The sequence below is a fragment of the Heptranchias perlo genome, chromosome 18 (assembly GCF_035084215.1).
Source record: "Heptranchias perlo isolate sHepPer1 chromosome 18, sHepPer1.hap1, whole genome shotgun sequence".
Lineage (NCBI taxonomy): Eukaryota > Metazoa > Chordata > Chondrichthyes > Hexanchiformes > Hexanchidae > Heptranchias > Heptranchias perlo.
In genome coordinates, this window is record NC_090342.1 from 15,178,381 (window position 1) to 15,196,959 (window position 18,579).

Consider the following 18,579-nt stretch of genomic DNA (forward strand, 5'->3'; position numbering starts at 1 on the left):
GTGGAGTGAAGTGTATGATAGAATAATTCTACTGGGGTTCTGGGTGGAACAGGCTTGATGGGCTGAATGCTCTTTTCTCACCCCAAAAAAAAATCAATTGAAATTGATTTGTGGTGTCAGCCTTTCATTGTGATGTTGTACCTGTGCAAATATGATTTTTATTTCTGCTGGTATTTACCCCACAAGAGTATAATAATACTTCTGATCTGCACAGAAGTTCATGTGTCACATTCAACTATTGTACATTTACAAGTCTCAAATAGTGTTTGGGTAGTTTGGTAAAATGTGCTTGCGCTGAAAATCGCCGAGTTTGAGTTGTGTGAGATCAAGCAGTTGGGTTGGTTGGAATGTTATTTTTCCAATAAAATTTCACTGACTTTGATTTGTTTTTGATATTAATAGGGTTTGATACATCTGTTCGCTCAATACAGATTGTGGAAAGCCAACAACTTATTGACCATCGTTACTGTCCTAAAGGGATTCACTGTGGGTTAGTTACTTTAAAACATTACTTACAAAATTGTTGAATGTAGTTTGACAAAAAGCAATTATTATATAAGTATCTTAATTTGTGTTTTTTATTGTTATACAGCACAGTCTTTCCTAATTCATAGTTTCAGGCTGGAAAACCTCAAAGCGATGGTTAATGGGGTTTAACTTTCACATGGCTTTCTTCCTGACTGCCCTGAGTAACAAGATGGAAGGTTGCAGGTCAATCAACCTATGTGATTGGAGTATTTTTTTTTCCTTTCCATCTTTTTTTTTCTGATTCTATTCATATGTTTCTTATCTTTCATTTTTTAGTTCTATAGAAGGGTCCTGCTTTTTCTCTCTACAGATACTGACTGACCTTCTGTATATTTCCAACATTCTCTGTTTTCGTTTCATATTTCAAGCATTTTTGCTTTTTATTTTCACTTATATGGTAGATGGATAGTTCAAGTGATAGGAACATTGTTGCTCTAGTCCACTTAACATGCTTAATATGTTCATTTTTGGTCAGTTCACAGCATAGATTGTAATTCTGGAGATGCCAATGATACTTGCTAATTTGGCAGAGTGGTGAGTGAGGGATACCTTTGGGAAGAAAACCAGATGATTGAGACCTAAGTGGGTTTTTTTAAACTTAGACTGTGATCACAGAATCAGAGATCCATATCTCGTTAACAGCCTCAAACAACAAGAGAGATTAGGATTTTGTTCCTTCATAGGTATGTGGAATAGACTTTCAACAAATACAGTTAATGCTATATTTATCAGCGTTAAAAAAAACCCTGGTTAAAGATCTGATTGAGAATTGAACTGAAAGTGATAATAGAAGTAGATGATCAAAGTCATCAGTGGTTTCTGTGCTGCTGAGACTGTGGAAATCTGTGCAATTAAAGTAGATAGAGCTAATTAATGCAGCTTATATCTTAAACTGATATCCTGGAGACCTTCAACACTGCCTCGGAAATAAGGAGCGAAACTTCAAGGAGCTCTGAAGTTGTATGGTATGCATGTGATTAGATACTTCCCTTTAGAGATATCATTAGGGCAGAAATCATGATTGCAAATTGTTCATGGTCTGCAGAAGAAACACATTTGATGGACAGAATGGCTCTGGAACTCGCTCCCCAAAAAGGCTGTAGATGCTGGGTCAATTGAAATCTTCAAGACTGAGATCATAGATTTTTGTTAGGTAAAGGTATCAAGGAACATGGATCGAAGGCGCGGAAATAGAGTTGAGGTGCAGATCAGCTATGATCTAATTGAATAGCAGAACAGGCTTGAGGGGCTGAATGGCCAATCCTGTTCCTATACTCCTTTCTTTCAACATATCTTATGCTTATATGTGAACTTGAAATAATCCTAAAAATACGAGGAATATGTTTGCTGAAGCACGCTGGCCACGACTTCATTTTCTGTGTAATGCTCTGCTAGAGATGGTTTTTCCATAGTTACAAAATTGTATCGTTACGTGACTTGTCCTCATCAACAGTCACTTTGCACCTGTACTGGACTATGAAGTCACAATGCACTCAAGGACTTCATCTCTCAGCTTGATTGACAAGAATTAGTACCTGACTATAAAGTCCCTACCTTTTGTGATAAGTTCACTTAAAATTATTTTAATTTTTTTTAAAAAGTACAACTTCCCGTTAAAACAATTTTACACTGTCACCATACAAACAGAATACCCATCGTTTGTCCATAGAATACAAAGTTTAGTAGCTTTCTTTGTGCTTTGCATTATTGAAGAGGGTACTTTGTTTTCAAATTAAAATGTCTTACATAGAAACATAGAAAATAGGAGCAAGAGTAGGCCATTCGGCCCTTCTCCGCCATTCAAAATGATCATGGCTGATCGTCTAACTCAGTACCCTGTTCCCGCTTTTTCCCCATATCCCTTGATCCCTTTAGCATTAAGAAATATATCTATCTCCTTCTTGAATACATCTAATGACTTGGCCTCCACTGCTTTCTTTGGTAGAGAATTCCACAGGTTCACCACCCTCTGAGTGAAGAAATTTCTCCTCATCTCGGTTCTAAATGGCATACCCCGTATCCTGAGACTGTGACCCCGGTTCTGGATTCCCCAGCCATCAGGAACATCCTCCCTGCATCTAATCTGTTCAGTCCTGTTAGAATTTTATATGTTTTGATGAGATCACTTCTCATTCTTCTAAACTCCAGTGAATATCGGCCTAGTCAACCCAATCTCTCCTCATACGTCAGTCCTGCCATCCCAGGAATCAGTCTGGTAAACCTTCGTTGCACTCCCTCCATGGCAAGGACATCCTTCCTCAGATCAGGAGACCAAACTGCACACAATACTCCAGATGTGGTCTCACCAAGGCCCTGTATAACTGCAGCAAGACATCCCTGCTCCTGTACTCACATCCACTTCCAATGAAGGCCAACATACCATTCGCCTTCCTAACTGCTTGCTGCACCTGAATGCTCGCTTTCATCGACTGGTGTACAAGGACACCCAGGTCTTGTTGCACCTCCCTTTTTCCCCAATCTATCACCATTCAGATAATAATCTGCCTTTCTGTTTTTACAACCAAAGTAGATAACCTCACATTTATCCACGTTATACTGCATCTGCCATGTTCTTGCCCACTCACCCTACTTGTCTAAATCACATTGGAGCCTCTTTGCATCTTCCTCACAGCTCACATTCCACCCCAGCTTTGTGTCGTCCGCAAACTTGGAAATGTTACATTTAGTTCCCTCATCCAAATCATTGATATATATTGTGAATTGCTGGGGCCCAAGCACTGATCCCTGCGGTACCCCACTAGTCACTGCCTGCCACCATGAAAAAGACCCGTTTATTCCTCCCCTCTGTTTCCTGTCTGTCAACCAATTCTCAATCCATGCCAGTATATTCCCCCAATCTCATGTGCTTTAATGTTGCACACTAACCTCTTGTGTGGGACCTTATCAAAAGCCTTCTGAAAATCCAAGTACCCCACATCCACTGGTTCTCCCCTATCTATTCTACTAGTTACATCCTCAAAAAACTCCAGTAGATTTGTTAAGCATGATTTTCCTTTCATAAACCCATGCTGACTTTGTCCAATCCCGTTAATGCCTTCCAAGTGTTCTGTTATCACATCTTTTATAATCGACTCTAGCACTTTCCCCTCTACTGATGTTACGCTAACTGGTCTTGCTTTTCTCCATTCTTCATTCAGGAATGGCAGCTATAGCTACATAATTCCAATCAACAAATATACTCCTGTGAATATGAGAATTACTTTGGAAATGAAGTAAGTACAGTTATAAAGCTTTATATTTTATCTTGTCCACTGTTCTCCATAATCAAACCCTAATAAGCATGCATGCACTAATGCTAGTTGGCAATCAGATTGCCTGCAGTTGCCCACAGATTAACATTCATTTATTTCAAGCAGCCGGCTTGTATTATTTTATAAGCGGTGTCTTAATTCCTAAAGGACTAGATTTTATTGAAGGATATTCAAAAGAAGGATATTCAAAATCATGCTGACTCATTACTTTTTCTCTTTTTGGAACCCTAACTAGCATTCATCACAAGGTGTCACACAACCTGCTTAATTATATGCAAATGAAACTGCCTTCGTTTAATATTTGATTAGTGAATGTTAGAATGGACCTCTTTGTGAATCTGACTTGTTCATACCACAGTGTCATTTAATTAATAAGCGGGGAGGGGAATAACCACTCCCAGACTACATGCCTCCAGTTCTACTGAATCTGCCGTTTTGTGATCCTTGCCTCAACTTCATCTTTTCTTCTCGCTACGTAAAAATTGGGGGAAAAGTTGAGAAAAATAATCTGCACAAGAGCTATTTTTCTAATTCTACATTCATGATGCCTTAAAGTCACAAATGGAACCTAAATCATTGTTTTTTCAGTGACAGTTCTTTCGATATAGTTGTTGAGGGGGAAGGGAAAGAAAGAAACAATATGGTCTGAACTGGTGGCAATTTTTCTTCTACCCTGACAAATTAATGGAGTTCAGCTTCTCATAACATGGACTTCTATATATCAAATGATCCCTCAGATGAACATTTCCCATTAATTAGATTACTTTCATAGCTACTGTGCTAGCAGTGCACTGAGTACCATTTTAACTTTATCTTGGGACACAAGGATAGCTGAAGCAAGGTGAAGGGAACTTGAATGCACAACAAGAATCGAAGACCAAAACACATTCCCAAGAAAAGAGTCACCTTAAGACACACAAAGATAACCCAATGTGTGTCTGATGAATGTTACTTGTGCTTTGAAATACATTTTAACTATTATATTTTGATTTAAGTTGCCAAGGACAAAGTGTAAGATTCAATTTAGTTAATTGGAGCAAAATATGTATTTCTTTGATCACTGCATTTAAAGAATGATTGTCAGAAATATTTTGTCAGCATTTTCTATAATTTAAGCTAAAATGTTAATCAGTTTATACTTTGCAGCACTACAGCACCTTTGATTGTTTACAAATGTACAATGAGCCTTGGCAGGACATGTATAAACTCTGCAAGCAGTGTAACTAAAAGGGATGCTTCACAAGACGTGTCACAGGTAATTTGTAATTCTGATGCTCAGTACAATACCTTACAGAAATACATGTTTAAATAGGTAATGAAATTTCAGGACCATCTTCGTTTAGGAAATGTTTGACAGAGTTTTTCAGTAATCGATGAACTACCATTAACAATGAAATTCAGTGCAACATGAAAGCAAAACGATTTGCATTTATTCAGCACCTTTAACTTACAAAATGTCTCTTGGCTCTTCAGAGGGGTGCTCCTTCCAGCTCCACATTAAATTTGCGAGCCACTGCTGACCATCGCTTGCCCCACCTCCCAATTGCCTTCCCCCTACCAAGACTCTCCTTATGTCCTTGGCCAGCGTCCATGCCAGCTGATCTTTATACCTCTTGGGAACGACGTGGCTTCCTCTGGAGCCATGACTGGCGCCTGCAGCCAGCGGACCAATTTCCCGCAGTCCTGCCACCAACCTCATTAGGCTTGTGCAGCATAGGGATTGTGCCCTTCATGTCAGATGGTCAATGGTCATGCGGTAAGAGAAAAGTTGAGAAGTAGAGCTGGGATTCACTAGCATACAAATGGAAGCTGACCCCCATGCCTGAAGCATGTAGTTAAGGAAGAGCAGGTGCCCAAAGAGATCCTTGGGGGGACTACAGAGATGACCATGAACAGATGGAAGAGAAGCCATTGCTTGAGATGTGTTGGCTTTTTTTGGATAGGTAGGAGTAGAACTTGCAAGAGGCATCCCATAGAACTGGATAAGGGAGGAGAGCTGGTGGTGGAGAATGCTAAAATTGGATAGCCATGTGGTGAAGGAGAGAATACTAGACCCTGGTCTTTAGTTGTTTCCAAGCCTTTATTCATAGACTCCCCTTACACCCACCACACCCTCGCTATGCTCTCCTATAAAAAGGATACAAGAGAGTCCCCAATTGATACCCACCACCTGAATACAATTTACACCAATTGATATAAATCATACAATTAACAGATTCCCTTCTCTCTCTTTAAATAAAAAAAAACTTTATATATACACAATACAAACAAATTTCAAAAATCAAAAGTTTCCATACTCTTTACAACTTATACTATTCACAGCTTTACATTGTGTGGCGAACCTTCTCCAGGACCCCAAATAATTTCTTCGTCCTTGTATCTCTTTAAGTAAAACAATCCGACAGTTGATGGCTTGAATCCACCCAGTTAATTTTAGAGATTTCCTTTCCCTCCAGCATTTATTTCAAGCCAGCAAGGTCAATCTGTAATCTTTTCTCACTCACATTTTTCGTAGAGCGTACATTATCCCACAATGAACGATTGTCTACATAACATTCAATGGGTATACTATCTTCAGTACTCCCATTGTAAAGGATGTCACTCAAAATATTTGCTAAATAGAATCCCATATCCACTGCATTGACAAGAACCGGTGTTTCAGCAGCCAGAGTACTTTTAACAACTCTTTTTATTTTCTTAGCTTCCCAAGCTAAAGGACAACATTTTCCATTCTCACCCATAAGAAACACTATGAAACCAGCTGCACTAGAATACCCATCAGGAAGATTAGCATGTGAAGCATCGCTAAAGATAACTAGCTTCATTCTCTTTGGGTCACCTAAGGATGGGAACTTAAGTACACATTTATCTATATTTAATTTTTGTAATGTTTTATTTGCCCTTAAAACATTCTCTACTATGGGATGTTTCACTGAAGTACTTAACTCCAACACATCAAAACTAGCATCTGGTCTAGTCCCAGTGCTCAACCAGTTCAACTGACCAATCAAGCTTTGTAATTGCTCTGTCTCTTCTTTAGATATAACATCACCTTTCTGTGGTGACCTGGTACAATTCACCGGGATGAGAGTAACACTCTCTAAATAGGACTGTTGATTTAAAATTACACCAGACCTACTCTGCTTAATATCTAAACCAATATATTTAAAAGCCACACAGGTCTGACTCCCAATTTTAAATTCTACAATAATCTTATTAATGACGAATTTTTCAAATTCCGCAGTACCATCCCATGGATCAACATGCATCATGAAGATGCCTGAAAGTTTTCCGTTATGGTACCGATAAAACATTGCGGGATCTGATTTTAGTTGAAAACAACCTATTTTCAGCAAAACAGATCTCACCCAAATATACCATATCCTGGAAGCATCATTCAGGCCATAGAAGCGTTTGTTTAGTTTCCATAGTTTTCGTTCCACATCTGCTGCCTCTTTAGGCAGTTTCAGAACACTTCTCTCTGAAAAGTATCGCCCTGCAGAAATGTGGCTTTTATGTCAATTGACCTACAATCCCATGAAAATGTTGCCAAAGGAGTCAAAAAGATTTTTGATATTACCTTTCCAGCAGTGGGAGAATCCACTCGAACATCTGTATCACCCAGTTTCTCTTCAAAAGCCTAGCAACAACTTTGCTTTAGCCTTAAGTCCCATCTGCAAGGACTTTTTCAGTACAAACCCATCTATGCGACCTCAGAATAAACTCCAAATTCTTCCCAACTATCTAACTCCTTTTGTTTTGCCTCTCTGACACATTTATCCTCAAGTTTATTGGCAGCCACCAAAACTTTATGATCATGAGGACTTCTGCTTCTAGCTCTGTTACTGTGGTCTTTGTTTCATTGTCTGACTTAGTCAAGCTACGTCCTCTACTTCCACTTCGATGTCTGTAAGGACTACTACTGCGAGATCTCTAATTCGTGATCATTTTCTGATGTGAGATTCACTTCAGGACTCCCTATCACTACTTGTACTCCGCTTTCATAGTCTCCAGTCTTTTACCCTTTTCTGCCAGTCCACGGAGCTTGCTTCTTGACCATCATCCTGAACATTCAACCAATATTTAAACCTACCAGTAGCTTTGCCTGCACATCCCAAAATTGTTGCGTCCCTCCATTCATTAGTCCCTTGTGGAACATATGTCACCCGTGCACCCACTTTGGATAATTGTTCTGTGGATGTGATGGCTCTTTCGTGTGTTTCTTGATCACTGACATTACCACTGTCCAGCCCTTGATCTACCTCAGTATGTACCTCAGGAACTTCATTAAAAAAATCATGAACATCTGGAGGTACAAGGTGCCTCATTTATTTCTCTCAACTGCTCAGAGTCTGAGATTTTGTAATTAATTCCAATTATTCATGAGGAATGAACCCCAACAGTTTGATTGCTATGTTGGACAAGTCCATGTCTTACCATCACAACCTATTACCTTAACAGGGTGTTTCCATTCCCTATGACCCACTCTTTTATAGTATACCAAATCTCCTGAATTGAACTCTGTCTCAGATGGTCTAATACGATGCCTCAGTGCACTACAAATTTTCTCTGATACCTCAGCCTTGATAAAAGCCTGTTTCCCTGCATGCATAGCATTTAAATGCTCAGAAAAAATGGCAATAACTGTAGTGCCTTCTAGAGCAGGAGGATTTTCACAAAGAACAGAAGGTAATTTGGGATTGCGCCCATAGACTAGTTGGTAAGGACTATATTCTCCAACCATCTGAAGAGAATTCTTTGCATGAACTGCCTATGCTAGGGCAGTTGACAATTTACACTCTGGTCGATCAGCCAAAATTTTATGCACCATGCTATCAATCACAGCATGATTCCTATCACAAAGACCATTGCTAAAAGGGCTCTCAGGTGCTGTATTCATGAAAATTAAATCCATAGTCTCACACATATTGCTGAACTCCATGTTAGCGAATTCACCTCCATGATCGGTCAAAAACTTTGCTGGTGTCCCAAGTCCAGTCCCTATCCATTTTTCCATAATTTTATCTAGAATAACCACCTTCTCCTTACTATATATTAATGTAGAAATACTAAATCTGGTAGCCAGGTCAACAAAAATGTTTGATGAAAACATTTCTGTCTTTGTCCCGTACCTTTAGATCCATGGCAACTACCTCGTTAAAGTCACATACCAATACTTACAAAGGACGTGGGGACGTCCGTCTATACTTCTTACAGATTTCATGGTTCTCACTAATCTCCTCTATTAGTTTTGTATACTCGTTAACAACTACACCTGCATCTTTTAGCAGGATTTTAAAATATTGACAAGTAGGGTGGGCAAATTGTCTATTGTAACTTTAAGACAATTTTTTTTTTCCCCTCTCTTGTCCTTATCGCCTGATGCCATTAATACTTGCCGAACATGCTGATGAGAAGCATCAGGTTTTATTAAGGGGATACAATAATGCCCTGACTGGGTAAACTGCAGATCAACCGATTTCCACAAACGATTGTCTCATCGTGTTCCATGTTAAGTTTCATTTTTGCCTTTTTTGTGGAAGGTTTACCCAAAAATATAGGTACTTATAAAATGGCATACTCCAGCTATCTTATATGGAATTGCCACTCTCGAGTGACCTCAAGGTGTTGTCATCTCCAAACTTAAAACATGTGGCACTTTTATTTTCCTTAACCTTGCTTCGATCCTCACTACTTAGTGAATCAAGATTACATTTTAACCAATCTACCCCGCATAATGTTGAAGTACATGTACTATCTAAAACCTCACAATTAAAGGAATCGGCGACTTATATGTTCATCACAGGATTGAAACTTTTTGTGACCAGTATAATCTGTTCATGGTCATCATTATCTTTGTCCTCTTCCTCAGAACTACTTTCTTTATGCATCATTTCAAAGACCCTGCATCTTCGCTCTTGGCAATTCGCCTCATAATGATACTGAGAGTCACATCTAAAGCATCTCCTGATTTTTCCTTGGGCATTCCTGGAATTCATTCACCTGTTATTACTGTCCCAATTTTGTCTTCTGTTGATATAACTGGATTTGCTGCACCTGCTTTAATCATCAATCTGGCTGTCTTTATTGACGCCTGTGTCCGGTCTCTTGAAAATTTTGAAACCTGATCTGGGGCCTGTGTTTAGTATCTGGAACATTTTGAAACCTGGTAACCATCGAATCTTCCGTTCTTTGTATCACATTTGTTCTATGAAGGCTGAAGGGAAAGATTGTTTCCCCAGGAATCTCTAAGGCAGTAATCATTTGATCCAACAGATTCTCATTTTCCAAGAACTGGATGCCAATAAGGGCCAGTTGCCTATCCATATGAGACACCTTCGCAAGATCCAGTAATTTAAATGCTAGTACCGATCCAGGGATTCCCAATTTGAACTTGTTCAACCTTTTGTACAATTTGCTAAAGTCCATGATATACTCTTCCATTGAATGACCGTCCGTTTTCCAAAATCCAACAAAAGCTGACCAGGCCTCGTAGGCACTTAACAGGTCATCTTTCTTGTAGATTTTATCCAGAAATTCTATTAGAAAGGTAAAACGTTCATCATTGTCTAAAAGATCTGCATTCGTCTCAGAAAATACCATTGGGGCTTCTGATTTCACTTCGTTCAGGAAGCGACAACGCCAAGGCTATGCCTTGTTTTCTCTTTGGTCGAGTAGTAACCCACTTCCACATATCAACCTCATTCTTCCACTGGTCTTACGGTTCAAACTCCGAGAACAATGGCCACTAGGCTTTCAAGTTTTGTTTTATATGTCCAAAAAAAATCGTAGTTTCCAACCTCCACCTTTAGGCAACCATCCTCTGCTACCATGCTAAATTTTGATAGCCATGTGGTGAAGGATAGAAGACCAGAGCTTGGTCTTTAGTTGTTTCCAAGCCTTTATTCACATAGACTCCCCTTACACACACACACCACACCACACCCTAGCTAAGCTCTCCTATAAAAAGGATACAAGAGAGTCCCCAATTAATACCCACCACCAGAATACAGTTAACACTAATTGATATAAATCATACAATTAACAGAGAATGGCATGGTCAAATGCTGTTGAGAAGTTCAGGAGAACCACGCAGAATCACAATCACAAAGGATGTCATTCATGACTTTGGTCAATTTGTGTTGTAACTTAGGTGGAAGCCATACTGGCAGGATTCAAAAAGGTGTTTGGAATGTTTTTTCTGGGATTTAATTTTTATTCCAATTTTTGCATAATTTTTCACTTTCTAATATCATTCCCTATAGTATGTATATGAGAGCAGTAACAGACAATTCCTCCCTGCTAGGAAGCATCTTTCTCTGATCAGTATGTCCCTATATTGGCTAAGACTCACTGGGGGTTATATTGGGTAACCCCCAAAACCAGGCATAGGGGTTGTGGTGCGCGATTAACCTGTGCCCAGTCGTTGAGATGCAGGCAGCATGTAAAATTCGTTTTACCTGATTGCTACAAGCACCAGGCCTAGCTGTGCTGATGAGTGGCTGCTCAGCAGCAGGGGCCCCGATATCACGAGTGGCTAGTACCACTTAAAGGCAGCCTGCACCTCTTAAAGGCAGCCTGCCTCTTTTATTTGCAAAATATAAGATACGGGTCCGCATGGAGTCTGAACGGAGATTAGACATCGCACACGTAAAACACAGATGCAGGTCTCGTTCCTATATTTATAAACTGTTGAGTTATGTTAATACATTGAATAAAAGTTGAGCACTACTAAATCCCACATCCTCCAATCTGCACGCCAGACCTCACCAATCTGTCGATCTGAGTTTGTACCAGGCCTGTGAGAGTGTGCACCAAGGTTCTCCGATGATGCACTAGAGGCTTTGGTGCAAGAGATGGACAGAAGGAGGGGCATCCTATATCCGCTGGGGGGCAAGAGGACCTCCAGACATATGCTCCCGAGGCAGTGGGAGACAATAGGGGATGAAGTCAATGCCAGGCGCATAGCTCCATGAACATGGATGCAGTTCAGGAAGAAGTTCAGTGCTTTGACACGAGTGGTCAAGGTGAGTGAGGTCAACTGTCAATTGGCATCTCCTACCAACTACACCACAAGCCGTATCACTACTCCGCGCACCACACCCCCCCATCACCCACATACCAACAAACTCTTTCAATCAGTACTCAACTCTTCCAATCAGATGCTTCCTCTCACCCTCACACATTACCACAGTTGCAAGCCGCACACCACAACTCACAGGTCAAACACTCTGGCAGCTATTCAACTATGACAGGCACATCACCCAAACGTCTTGCAGGACATTCACCAACACATATCCCGCTTTCTTGCAGGAGAAGGTGGAGCATTAGATGGATTCCTGATTAACAAGGGAGTCAAAGGTTATAGTAGGTAGATGGGAAAGCAGGGTTGAGGTCACAATCAGATCAGCCAAGATCTTATCAAATGGCAGAGCAGGCTCGAGGGGCTGAATGGCCTACTCCTGCTCTTAATCTGTTTGCTCATATGTTCGTATAACAGGAGGCAGCAAGTGGCAGTGGCTCCATGGAACATGAACCTGTTGCCCTCTCTCAGGATGACAGCATTCTTGTCCTACCCCTGCCACTCCACCATTGCCCTTGCTGTTGCCTGTCAGCTAGCCAGCCCACTCCCTGTAGAGTATTGAAACTTTATTGTAGGAACATAGGAAGATAGGTACAGGAATAGGCCATTAAGCCCCTCGAGCCTGTTCCGCCATTCACTGAGGTCATGATTGATCTGTGACCTAACTCCATTTACCCACCTTAGCCCCGTATCCCATAATACATTTGGTCAATCTCGGTCAATTTCTATCAACCTCAGATTTAAAATTAACAGTTGAGCTGGCATCAACCGCCGTTTGCAGAAGAGAGTTCCAAACTTCTACCACCCTTTGCATGTAGAAGCGTTTCCTAACTTCACTTCTGCAAGTCCTAGCTCTAATTTTTAGGCTATGTTCCCTAGTCCTAGTATTCAAGTATAGGAGACCTCCAAAAACAAGTACAAACGCGTCAGCAGCCAGAAGCAATAATCCAGCAATTAACCTGTAACTCCTGCATGATCCCTTTAAATAGCACTGGTGGGGATTCCTCCATGCTGTTTACGACCTGTTCAGCTGTGCGAGGTTAAGACCCTGTGTTGGCTGGAGAGTTGAATTCCAAAATCATATCTGTCCCTTTAAATTAGCGTTCCACATTGATCCACCGTACATTTTCCCTACTTTACATGCTGCCAGTGTTCGTTATCTGCGCATGTATAGAAGCCATTACCGAGATGGCGTCCAGCGCATGTCACACTAGAAGTGTGCGCGTGCATTCCGGATGCCATTTTTGGTCCTTAGGAGGCCATGTAGCGCCTACAAAATGGGTGTTACGCAGCCCAATTTGTAGCCCACCATATGGAGATTTCCTTGGAGCAACACTTTGGGCCCGATGTTAGCAGGGCTGCGGGTTCTCGGCGGGGAGGCTATCGGGCGCGTGGGTAACGCGCCCAGTGAAATTAGTGGGTTTCCCGCGCGATCGTAGCAGAGAAACCACTAATTGGATCCACTTACCTGCTCCTCCGGGTTCCCCACTGCTGATCTGCACGTTGGGCGGGCTGCGCATGCGCAGTAAGATCTGTCAGCTGGAGGGGCAGTCCTCCACTGACAGATGCTGCAACAAATAGAAAAAATTACAGCATGGAGCAGCCCAGGGGGAAGGCTGCTCCCAGTTTTATGATGCCGCACTCCAGGTATCAATACATGGGGTGAGGAGGAGGGGGAGGACAGAGATCTTCCACCCGGCGGGTGGGAGGAAGCGGCCCGCCTCTGCCACCAGGAAGGCCTGGCTCGAGGTGGCAGAGGAGGTCACCAGCACCACCAACATATCGCCCATCTGCATACAGTGCAGGAGGCGCTCCAATGACCTTAGTAGGTCAGCCAAAGTGAGTACACGTAGTCTTTCCCCTACACTCCGTCTGCCACAGCACTGCCCCCACCCCACATCTCCTTCGGCACTGCCAACACTACCCTGTCACATCACCGCTCACACCCACACAAACCTCATCCTCATCTTACCTGCACCTACTCACCTCGCCAGTACTCACCCCGCCACTACCACGCAACCCAATCCTCATACAACCTCATGGCTCTATCTCATACCCACCCTCTCGTGCATCTCTTTCACGGCCAGCCTCACTCAACCTGCCACTACCTGTGCTGCAGCCACAGGGCATGCATCACATACGTGCAGTAGGCAGCGTAAGGCAAACGTGTCGTGAGCATGAAGGGGATGCACAAGGGTGTTTGAGGGTTTGGCATGGTTGTTACTTATATTGAATTTCAGAACAACGCACATTACACATTATATTGGCACCACTACTGCTATGTCTTCGCGAATCCTGTCTGGTTTGTGCAATAATGCCCGCTCCTGAGGATCACTATGAGGACCCACCACTGATGCCACCCATTGTGTCACTGCAGAGTGGGTGTAGGTGTATTTGCAGGGCTCTTCTGCGCAGACGACTGAGAGACATCGGCGATGTCCCCGACTGCACCCTGGAAGGATGCGGAGGAGAAGTTGTGGAGGGCAGTGGTGACTGTGACAGCGACAGGTAAGAAGATGGTGCTCGGGCCAGCCAGGAGCAGCTCGGCCTGAAAGAGGCTGCAGATATCCACGGCTACATGCCGAGTGACTCTGAGCCTCCGTGTGCACTGCTGCTCAGAGAGGTCCAGGAGGCTGAGCCTCGGTCTGTGGACCCTGTGGCGAGGGTAGTGCCCTCTGCGACGCATCTCTCTCTGCGGTAGCCCTCCCTCCTGCTGTACAGGTGGATGTGTCACAGCACTCTGTTGTGGAGCTCCACGTGTCAGAGGTGGACGGCGTGGATGGCGAGGCTGGTGATGCTGTTCGCCCTCCGAGGGGGTCATGACTGCAGCTACGGCGGCCCCCATTCGCAAGATGTACATCTGAGGGGGTCCGCAAGGTAGGTACATGTCTCCGGACCCCAGGGTAAGCGTGCAGGTTGGTGACTTTGACTGTCAGGAGGAGGGTGGTGGAGGCCAAACTTTGTCCCAAGTGACGGAGTGGCTTCCTGCAATGGGTGAGGGTCTCCCCCACACACCTGTCAAATGGACCTTTGCAGCTGCCACAGGCTGACAGCTGCAACACGTCCATTTGACCTGGGAGTGTTTCCCCCAGTGTGGGAAACAGTCCCATTTTGTTCTAAAATCCCACATAGTCCCTTAATCAAGTCAGTTAATGACCTGAAATACCTAACTAAATACTGTCAAGTGGCATCCCGCTGGCTTTAATTGCCTACGGGATTCCCACCACCGGGGGCTGCGCGTGCACACCGGCACGTCAGCGGGGAACCCGGAAATGCGCGGGTTCGGGACAGGCTCCGGTACCGCACCGGGATTCTCCAATTTTCGGAGCCCCCCCGCAGGAAACGCACCTGATAGCGGGTGCTAAAATAGAGCCCTTTGTGTCTTATGGCAAACATCCTTCAGAGTTATCCAAAAACCTGTCCAAACTTGGGTAGAAAAATACATCTATGGATGATTTCAAATTCTGAACCATTATATTGCTACACAACACCCTTGGCAGTCTCTGTTCTGTGCCCCTGAAGTTCTTTTACTAAGGCTGCCATTATTCTACAGCTTCCGCATCAAGTGAAAATCAATGTAAATTTAGCAGTATAACTCGAAAGTCAGATTAGTAATTTTGTCGTTTCAAGAAGTGAAACCACTTTCAGTAGCTTTGTACCAGGTGTAATATAAGTTGAGGGCCCACACTGTCCATTGCATAGTCATGCCACTTCATAAACTTAAGCACTGTCTTTTTAATGTTAATATGTGGATGCTCTCTAAATTTAAAAAATTTACTGGCCAGGCAAGCATGCACAGAACGCTATCCTGAGTTCAGTGATGAGACCCAGCATTGCAAACCCAGCAGTATAACTGGTCTTCAAGGCATATGTGACAAGGTGTAAAATGACAACAATCTAAATCATACTTCTGACCACTCATCTCTTTAGCAGCACAAAGGGACAGCTGTGTGGTAGAACAGCCCATCTTTGAAACTGAAAAGGTTATGTTTACTTGCAAATTGTGTGACTATCTATATATTTAAGATCTCAGTCTGTGTACACATATAAAGCATGCAAGCAAACAGTTAGAAATAACATCTAAAAAATGTAATGACTGAAGCAATTGGTCAATTAATTTAGAAAATATTTAAGTAATCTAGCATTCATTTTTATTGGATTATTTAAAATGTATTTGACCCTATTTGAACCTGAGATGAGCTTCCGGCCACATATCCGCTCCATCACCGAGACCGCCTTCTTCCACCTCCGTAACATCGCCCGTCTCTGCCCCTGCCTCAGTTCATCTGCTGCTGAAAGCCTCATCCATGCCTTTGTTACCTCCAGACTGGACTATTCCAATATTCTCCTGGCTGGCCTCCCATCTTTCACCCTCCATAAACTTGAGCTCATCCAAAACTCTGCTGCCCATATCCTAACTCGGACCATGTCCCATTTCTCCCATCACCCCTGTACTCGTTGACCTCCATTGGCTCCCATCCAGGAACGCTTTGATTTTAAAATTCTCACCCTTGTTTTCAAATCCCTTCATGACCTCGCCCCTCCCTATCTCTAACCTCTTCCAGCCCTACAACCATCCGAGATCTCTGCGCTCCTCCAATTCTTGCCTCTTGCTCATCCCTGATATTAAATCGCTCCACCATTGGCGGCCGTGCCTTCAGCTGCCTAGGCCCTAAGCTCTGGAATTCCCTCCCTAAACCTCTCCACTTCTCTATCTCTCTCTCTTCCTTTAAGACGCTTCTTAAAACCTACCTCTTTGACCAAGCTTTTAATCACCTGTCCTAATACCCCCTAATGCGGCTTGGTGTCAGATTTTGTTTGATAACGCTCCTGTGAAGCACCTTGGGACATTTTACTATGTTAACGTTCTATATAAATGCAAGTTGTTGTTGTCGTATTTCATATCTTTAATGTACAGTGAACCCCTTTCACTGAATTTCTAAATATTCCTGCAGGGATATCAGCATTTCTGGATCTTGCCCGTAGCGCATCTACATGAGTGCAGATACCATTTCCGTGTTGCTGCACCAGTAAGTCAATCTGCAACTAATTTAAAATCTACTATCGTTTTAGTATATTCTATACTGCAGCACTTGTAAAATCAAAAATTGTATGCATCTGAGCCATACCTTTATCTGTTTAATCAATGAGAATTCTTTATTGTATAGGACCTGGCAGATTGCAAAACAAATCAGAACTTCGCTGGAATATTCTTCACAGATTACTACTTTTACTTTTACCGACAATGTGGCTAATTCAGTGAAACAAATCCTACATATTTGTTGAGCTTTGACTTCTTGAAGTACATTTCTGTGGTTTAGGATTTCATATGCACCATAAATATGTTCAAGCTCCTTTTAGCTGTTTAACTCATGCTAATCTACCAATTTAATTCTTTAAGATATAAAGTGTCCCATGTTACATGTCATCTTATGATTCCTGTCACCTCAAGGTATCTGAAGCACAGTACTAGCATCAAATTGGAATGGACAAGAATCTGCAAAACAGCACATTATACACAGGACCACTATTTGTAGTTTAAATGAATTAATAAGAGTGAACATAAATTTTAAATGTATTTAATTTTTTTACTTCTGTAAAGTTTATAGATTAATGAAAAAATTGTAACTGACTAAATTCTTAGAGACTCTGAATGGTTTATTAAGTTGTACACTGTACAGTATCCTCCAAATACAAACTGCCTAAATGCTTACAGTTTAGAAATCATAAACTTCTGTAAACTCTTCACTCTCCATCAAATTTGCACATGTAACTAAGTTAGAGGGTATAATTAAACGTGAAGAAGACAACAGAAAATTGCAAAAAGATGTAGAGTGAGTGGAACAATAATAGATGGAGTTTAATAAAAAGTGAGGAAGTACACGTTAGAATCACAGATGAGAGAATAATCAAAATAAGGAAGTTCTGAGGGTGGGGGGAGGGGGGAATAGATGGACAAAGGGAATTATTGTTCTGGTACATAAGTCATTGAATTTTGCACCTATGAGCTAAGTTTTAAACAAAAAAGTTAATGAGATACTGGGCTTTGTCACAAGATAGAATAGAAATGTTAGCAAGTACTGCTGCAATTATACAGAGCACCAGTTAACTTCATTTGGAGCATTGTCTTTAGTTTGGGCACCTCACCTTCGGTAGGATTTACTGGGCCTGGAAGGCGTGCATCAGTGATTCACCAGAATAATGGCTTGGATGAAGCAAGGGACTTAGATATAGTAACAACTTGGGTTGCAGCCTCTAGAGATAAGAAGGTTAAGGGGTGATTTGATTAAGGTGTTTTAGAAAATTTACAATGTAGATAAAAGACTCTAGTACAGGAATCCAGAGCAACAGGACTGCCTCAGAAGGCCATAGATACATAATCAATCAAAGAGAGATACTTACTTACTTGGCTGAATGGTCTATTATGCTTTATGTTCCTTAACCAATTCCAATACTTAAGTTATTTAGTGAACCAGGGAGGCAAACTGAACAATTTAAGGTCGTTGGTAGTGATTGAAGGTGATAGGGTATAGGTTGCCAGAATCATTCATTAGTGGCATGGGAAGCAGAGAGATAGAACAAGCTGGAAAGGATTAGGGAGTGCTGTGGTAATGCAGGCTGGCAACAATTGACAAATTTGAAAGCACTGAGCAATTCAACTTAGAAATTACATTATGAAGTGAAGTTATAAACAAA

The 18,579-nt window shown here is 42.0% G+C and overlaps 1 protein-coding gene across 1 annotated transcript in view; it reads left to right on the forward strand.

The window, feature by feature from the left end:
- The window catches only part of LOC137334914 (myelin regulatory factor-like protein), a 66,361-nt gene extending 49,157 nt beyond the window's left edge, over nt 1–17,204 (forward strand). Inside the window, exons 21-25 of the mRNA XM_068000001.1 lie at nt 403–490; nt 3,687–3,761; nt 4,947–5,055; nt 16,839–16,913; nt 17,052–17,204. Coding sequence (XP_067856102.1) covers nt 403–490; nt 3,687–3,761; nt 4,947–5,055; nt 16,839–16,913; nt 17,052–17,138 — 434 coding nt within the window. The 3' untranslated portion in view covers nt 17,139–17,204. The remainder of the gene's footprint in view (nt 1–402; nt 491–3,686; nt 3,762–4,946; nt 5,056–16,838; nt 16,914–17,051) is intronic.
- Nucleotides 17,205–18,579: the final 1,375 nt, after the last annotated feature.